This window comes from Triturus cristatus, chromosome 1_1, assembly GCF_964204655.1.
Source record: "Triturus cristatus chromosome 1_1, aTriCri1.1, whole genome shotgun sequence".
Lineage (NCBI taxonomy): Eukaryota > Metazoa > Chordata > Amphibia > Caudata > Salamandridae > Triturus > Triturus cristatus.
The window spans coordinates 820,289,000-820,296,162 of NC_140579.1; the positions used below are offsets into that span (position 1 = coordinate 820,289,000).

Genomic DNA, 7,163 nt, shown 5'->3' on the forward strand with positions numbered 1-7,163 from the left:
GATTGTGCACTTTAAAAATTAACTTTATGCAGCTTTTCATAAATAGTTCTGTTACCAGTGTGCAACTGTTTTCCTTTCAAGAATAAAGCCTAAATATACCAGGAATGTTTAGCTTCCTATTTCAAATTCCTAAACATTCACAGAATGTTTTAAAATTTTCAACTGAACATTTTGCTTCTTTATATACATATCATTAATCAGTTATCTAATTTTCTAAGTAGGTGTGCACCCAGAGTAGGATTTGTGAACCCCCAGACCACCGGTTAAGAAGCTTTGTTCTCTATTATTGAAGTTTGTTGCATGAAACAAAGCTGCCGCTACTCCATCTCACTGGGTGATGCCAGCAGTAGGTGGGTTTTAAGCTTTGCTATGTTAGTTTATCAAGTGCAAAACTTTGAGCACACGCACAGTGCAGTAAAAAAGTTGCTCCAGTCAAGCTTGCCATTTGCATATGTGCCCTGCGTGTAAAAGGCTGAAGTGGCTTTGTCGCTGCTGCATGGATAACCGCATCAGACAAGAAGCCTTTAGGGTTGGAAAGTAAAACACTCTAAATGATGACCGTGCACTCACGCTGCTTATAGTAGTCACGCTACCAGAAGCACTTGCTCTCCTCAAACAAACTAGCAGCAAAGCAAGAGAGTCTGGAAAATTATTAATCACCGATTAATTTGGGTGTTAATGTGGATAGGCGAGTGGGTGAATGAAAGAATGAGCAAAAGGATGGTGGACTAGTTGCAGGAGTGTAAGAATAAAAGACTAAGTGCATGAAGGATGTGTGGGTGCATGGACGATGTGCGAGTGCATGGGCAGATGGATGTGTGGGTGCATCCAAGCACTTACAAATATAAATCAATGGAAAAAGCACTAAGAGGGGCTCTCTTCAAAACTTAGCCTGGAAATATTACTCCCTACTTCCACTGTCTCCTATCTCACATTGTCCACTGATTACAAGAAGGAGCTGTTCTTTTTAAAAACTACTTAAAAAAAAAATAGATGGCTCTTTAAATTAGAAGTCAGATCTACTGGCTTTGCCAATGCTTGCAAATTATGTCCAATCAATTGTCCTTCCACTTACCAAAACAATTGTTTTTAAGCAAAGAGCATGTTAATGACTCCGCTTTTGACATCCAGGCGAAATCCAAAAAAAAGTGCCATCACACGAACATGCAAAGCGCTAAACCAATGGTCAGAAGCCTGGAGACCTTTAATGAGAAAGCTTTGATGGTAGATATTCACCAACAATATACATTCATTTACAATGCATCTTTATAGCAGTGAGGTAAATGCATTAGGTGTCCTTCCACTGTTGCTGAAAATATCTATTTAGGTGTTGGAATAGCCAGTGTTCTGCTGTGTGTTCGACTATGTCTCCACCTTGCTGTTCCCCATTTTGTAGGGCATGATTGAGCACGTCCGGACTGTTGCCAAAATAATTGAGTTTAGCACTGCAGGGCAATGAGTGTATAAGGGATTATGTGGCACAGGGCAAAACTACCTCTCTACTTTTTAAAGTAATGGCACTTTCCATGGTCCTTCTCTTAAAAATGTCAGTAACTGGATATAGAAAAATAGAGCAAAGAAGATTGTTATTCTTTGAGCAGCAAATGTGTCAGTATTTAGACCATGAAGCAGTAGGAAACATTTTCTTGCTCAAGCTGTATACCATAAAGTTACTTGTAAAAGAGAACGGACCAGGCTGGCCTCGTTAATTAGGGAGACGCACTGCTAAATACAAGTCTATTATCCCACGAAGAGCGCGTGCATTTATGCTAGATTAATTTCTAGTCATTCTTGTACTGAAGATTGAGAAAAGCATACCCTTCTGCTGCTGGCTATGAGGCAGACTATGGGTTGTGTACAAATATTGACTGTCTCAGCGTGAATCTGAATTTTTGGGTGTTGCTCCGTAGCTATAGAATCTACAACATTTCTTCACTTTCTTATAATTCCTCAAAATATATATTGTTTTGCCACCACTGAAGAATGTTTAGTGTTCTTTCTATTCGTCTGAAGCAATAACAATTTCACTTGTGCTACATCAAGAGGACTGAGACCATTATGTTGTCAGTGTCACTGGCCACTTGCAATAGACCACCAAAATTGCTAAATAAAGACCACTGAGGTAATTATTTAGTTATATTTACATTGCTCAGGAAAGAAAGACAATAACACTTTGCTGCTTATTAACTCCCCAAACACTAGAAAGGTGGAAATGTATATTTAGCAGACAGAAACTAAACAAATTTGGTTTCTCACCACTGTAAAGATAACCTATATAACAATCCATTTACACACCAAAGGCCAAACAGAGCCATAACTCAAAATCACACGTCTACATAAATTGCAGACTCTCAGATTTATCTTTACACCTTCAAAACTCGCAGATTTTCTCATCACTGTTCTGACCAGGCACACATGGTTTTGCACATTTGCCACGAAATGGGTCTTGGTTACCTGCAGCCTGCCCAGTTTTGGCCAGGAGTCCCCCAAGCTCCAGTATGCTCTGCTCTTTGATCCGCACCGCTTCTTCATCACTGTCCTGGATATCTCGCTTTACTAGAAATAAGCCATAAAATTGACTTTTTTGAAGATGATCAATTAAAACTGAGATTAGTTACACTAGGTTTGAAATGAGCATATGTATGCCTTAATAGTACTGCCGAATTCAAGATCATTGGCAATTAAGCATACAGTTGTATAGTCCGAATCACAGTATTTTGCTTGCAAAAAAAATCATTCTTAAACACAACAACAAAGCTTAGGCATGCAATATACTAGTCAACCCCTCCCCCAAAATTAATTCACAGAACTGGTACAATGTGAGCAACAGAATGACAGTTCTCCCCCATGCTCCCCAGCTAATACGACCCTTTGTACTAGATGATTCAAACAAGCTTGCGTACTGAGATTTGGAAATGGTTACAAAACAGTTAACAGTAACAAAGTAACCCAGTTTGACTTCAGAATTACTCATTTAAATTTGAGTGTATTTGGGGAAAGGCAACATATATAACAAAGTCAAACCTCATTATGAAAACCGAAATTCAAACAGCCCACAACTCAACAGGCAGTAATGGATGAGATGAGAAGCGGCAGAGAGGTACAACCAGGGCTACATCCGACACTAAAGAGGGCTCTTAGGAGTACAACTGTTGAGGTATTCGACTTCCGTGAATGGACATACATACATACATATATATATATATATATACACATACATATATATATATATATATACATATATATATATATATATATATATATATATATATATATATATATATATATATATATATATATATATAGTTCCACAATGCGCCAAAGCATTAGATGCACTCCTTCCCAATGAAAGTTCAAACACGATCACAGGGCTTGAAAGTGGTTTATTCAGCAAAAACCAAGCCACATATACCCAACGCGTTTCGGCGTGACCGCCTTGATCACGGGTAAAGCTTTACCCGTGATCAAGGCGGTCACGCCGAAAAGCAGAATAGATAGAGCTCAAATAAAGAGAAACTTCACTTTCCTAAGAATGGGTCCTCGGGCAATTGCGCTTGCCTTAAAATGTCTCTGGCTGAGGCCTGTGAAGGTTTAACCCCATCCTCTGTGGGTGACGGGCAGCAGAGCAGTCTTCTCTGTCGACAAACATTTCTATTGATGCATAGGGCATGTCTTAAAAGGGTTACCTGCCATCTATGTGAAATACATGCTGGTTTGTTTTATAGATCAATTGACAGCAGAAATCCTTGTTTGCACCCATTTGGGCTGGTGTGACTGCTTGCACAGGCAGTATGTGAGAGCTGCAGCTTGCAGCGAGATGTAAATCCATGCCAAGTCCTGGGTGCCCTGTCTGCTTGTGAATGAATGGATGGATGGATAATCTCTACATTAACATACAACAGCTACCATACACGTGTCCATGGCCCCATTAGCTCACACAATGAGACATCCTTTAGTGTTTTCTGTGCAGTGTGAGCGCCTGCCACGCCAGTGAGAAATTGTGGCCAAGTAGGGCCTTCTATTCACTACTAATACCGCCGAGTTCAGATACAATACTACGGTGCAAAGGCAATAGGGGCCAACTCCTGAAATAAGTTAACCGCTCGTCAACTTTAATGTTAGTTTATTTTGGGAGGGTAAAACAACTGATCCCACACTTAGACGGCCTTTGTATTGTGATTTTATCTGTCTCCATGGGTTTCGCTCCTCGCATTCTGGTTGTGTGTGTATGTTGGCCCAAGTTAATGGTCCTCCGAGCTGTGGGAGGTGGTAATTCTGCTTGTCGGATTGAGTTCTGCTGCAGTGCATGGTTCAGCAGATTGTGTATACTGGGAACCAGTGCTGCAGTCGTTTATCTTACGACAAACTTTGGGCTATGTGCTTTATCTTAAATGCTGTAACACGTGGGTTCAAGTGAATGCCCAGAACACACAAGCTCTTCTCAGCAGTGTACAGATTGACACAACTGCTGCAAATGTAAGCTCTAAAAATGTGTTTCCATACCACATATCCCTAGTCCTTTCTTTAAAATTGTATTCTGAAATTTTGCAGTAAGAGCTTGAGGGGCGGCCTTTGGACAAAGCTTGTTCTGTTTACAATTCAGACTAGTAGCTCGGCACTAGATGGATTTTGCAACTTCTAGTAAGCCTGCACTCGCGGGACTAAATGAAGATGTAACATTTGCACGTTTGCCACAGAATGTAGACAATCCTATTAAACACGTTTTTATCCATCTATATAGTCACTCCTGAGGATGAACCATTGATAATTATGAATATTTGCACACGACGCAGTCCATTCCTGATACGTTAATTTTTTAGATAACGAATGCCACTCGTTCGCTTTTAGCCAAGAGAGGCTAGTAAGAATTGCTGAAGTGGAATTGTGCAACGTATTGTACTTGCCAGCAGGGTGGCTCATTGAGCTTAAAGCTTGCCATTAACATCCGCTGAGATATGGATTCACACGATCGATTTCCAGCAGGGTCAATTGAACCTTCCATTTTTCTGTTGTCCTTAAACTGTGTAATAGGAACAACTGTAATTTTAAAGCGCCTAGAAATTGTATTATTGCAGTATAAAGTACAATTAATAAACACATTATTAGTGTTGTAAACTGTTAGGCATATTTGCCACGCAATCTATGGTTTTCTGCTGTGCTGGCTTATTCCTGCAGCAACAGTTTAAAATTAGTGCCTGTATATGGTGGTCTCTTTAGGCAGACATCTCAGCTGACAGTGATTTGCTTCAAAAACATTGGCACCAAGGAGAAGGAGTCAGAGTACATTCCCATGCACTTCAGCACCGGAGAGCAAGAGTGGGGGCAATGGGTGGACGTGAAAATGTAGAGTGTGGGAGAATACAGCGGGAGGGCACCGAAAAGACGGAAAGGGTACTGTTTTAGTGCACTGAAGGAGAAAGGAGATCAGGGAAATGTTGTAAATAAAGATGGCGAGCATCCTAGGGATAGGACTGCTAATCGTTGTAATCTACTCACTTATGATTACTGTCCATGTAATCCAGTCAGAGGTTTTCAGCCCAGAGTTGACACAAACAGGAAGTGAAAATATGCACATTCACTGAGGCAAGTCCATGTTTTTCATCCAAGTTGTAGGTGAAAACTCCGAAGATCATTTTATTCTAGCACAGTGGCCACAATAATCCTAGCATTGTACAGCCTGTGCCTGGACTCTGGGTGAGTCTGCGCAGCTAGGACAGATGGTGATAGAAAGGGCTCTGTTTAGGTCAAGCCTAACAGACAGCGCAAGCAGTCTAGATATGAAAGAAATATTGTGCACTTGCGAAGAACATGGAGGCTTGCAGTCCGCCCATTTCTTAGCATTTGTTGGCTTTACTGTCGCTATCATTAGTCCGATTCTTATTCAGTGGCTTGCCTTCTCTATTTTGGGTCTGTCTTTCGCCTGGAGTGTTCCCAATTTACTTGTTAGTTCCCTAGTAATGAGCATTGGGCAGCTTTTTTCTTCTGTCTTAAGCACTCGGAGAGGGCATGTGTTTTTCAGTTGTCTCCCTAGTGTACTCCCTTTCTGCGCTCTGTACTGCTTTCTCAACTTTGTAGTTCTTCCACACCCACCTACGTGTTTCGCTCACCTTGTACTAATCCACGTGTCATCTTGCCCATGTGCTTCTCCCCACATCGCCACGTTGCTCTCTCTCTTTCTCTCTAGCTTGTTGGCTTTCCTCTACCCGTGCTGCATGTTGCACTCTCACCAGTTCGCATTTCTTCACTCCCTCCATGTATTTTCTCCCCGCCCCAACCTCTGTGTTGTTTCCCCCACCCGGTCCCAAGGTGTAGATTTCGCCACCCGTGCTGCATGTTGCACACTCACCAGTTCGCGCATTTCTTCACTCCCTCCATGTTTCTCCCCGCCCCAACCTCTGTGTTGTTTCCCCCACCCGGTCCCAAGGTGTTGATTTCGCCACCCGTGCTGCATGTTGCACTCTCACCAGTTCGCATTTCTTCACTCCCTCCATGTTGTTTCTCCCCGCCCCAACCTCTGTGTTGTTTCCCCCACCCGGTCCCAAGGTGTTGATTTCGCCACCCGTGCTGCATGTTGCACTCTCACCAGTTCGCATTTCTTCACTCCCTCCATGTTGTTTCTCCCCGCCCCAACCTCTGTGTTGTTTCCCCCACCCGGTCCCAAGGTGTTGATTTCGCTCCCTTGTGTTGCTTCCTTCAGACATACTTTAAAAAACAAGCATAGGCATAGCCAATAGGTCTCGCATTTATACGAGTTTGAGCTATTGGCATTGTAAGTGACTATGCCTTTTATTTATGTTTTGGAAAGGCATTGTCATTTTCAATGCAAATAGCTTATACTCTTACAAAAGTCCAGGTGCAAGTAAGGACTGGGGAGGAGGGGAGACGACTTGCTAGAACATGCACTCTCATGGAGCACAACATCAATAAAATGTAAATTATCTCCCAAAGCCTTCACTGTGCTGTATAATAGCTATCACTTGTAGATGGGAAAATAGTATTACTAGCGATCACTTGAGCTGAATCTTTTCTTGTACATATGACTGCAGAGTGGCCCAAGTAAACCTGCTTATATACTCTAGTTTGGGAAGAAGAGAAATAGATCGACCCCCCTCCACTTGTCTCTTTGACACCGATTGCAACTTAATAAGGCACTTGCCATCTGT

The 7,163-nt window shown here is 42.0% G+C and overlaps 1 protein-coding gene across 4 annotated transcripts in view; it reads right to left on the reverse strand.

The window, feature by feature from the left end:
* The window catches only part of LOC146871121 (26S proteasome non-ATPase regulatory subunit 11), a 922,247-nt gene that overhangs the window by 865,389 nt on the left and 49,695 nt on the right, over positions 1 to 7,163 (reverse strand). For all 4 annotated transcript variants that reach the window (XR_014980477.1, XM_085650288.1, XM_085650291.1 and 1 more), the window contains exon 2: positions 2,455 to 2,556. Coding sequence is in view for 3 of the 4 variants with exons in the window: in XM_085650288.1 (XP_085506414.1) it covers positions 2,455 to 2,556 (102 nt within the window). In the remaining variant the exon portion in view is untranslated. The remainder of the gene's footprint in view (positions 1 to 2,454; positions 2,557 to 7,163) is intronic.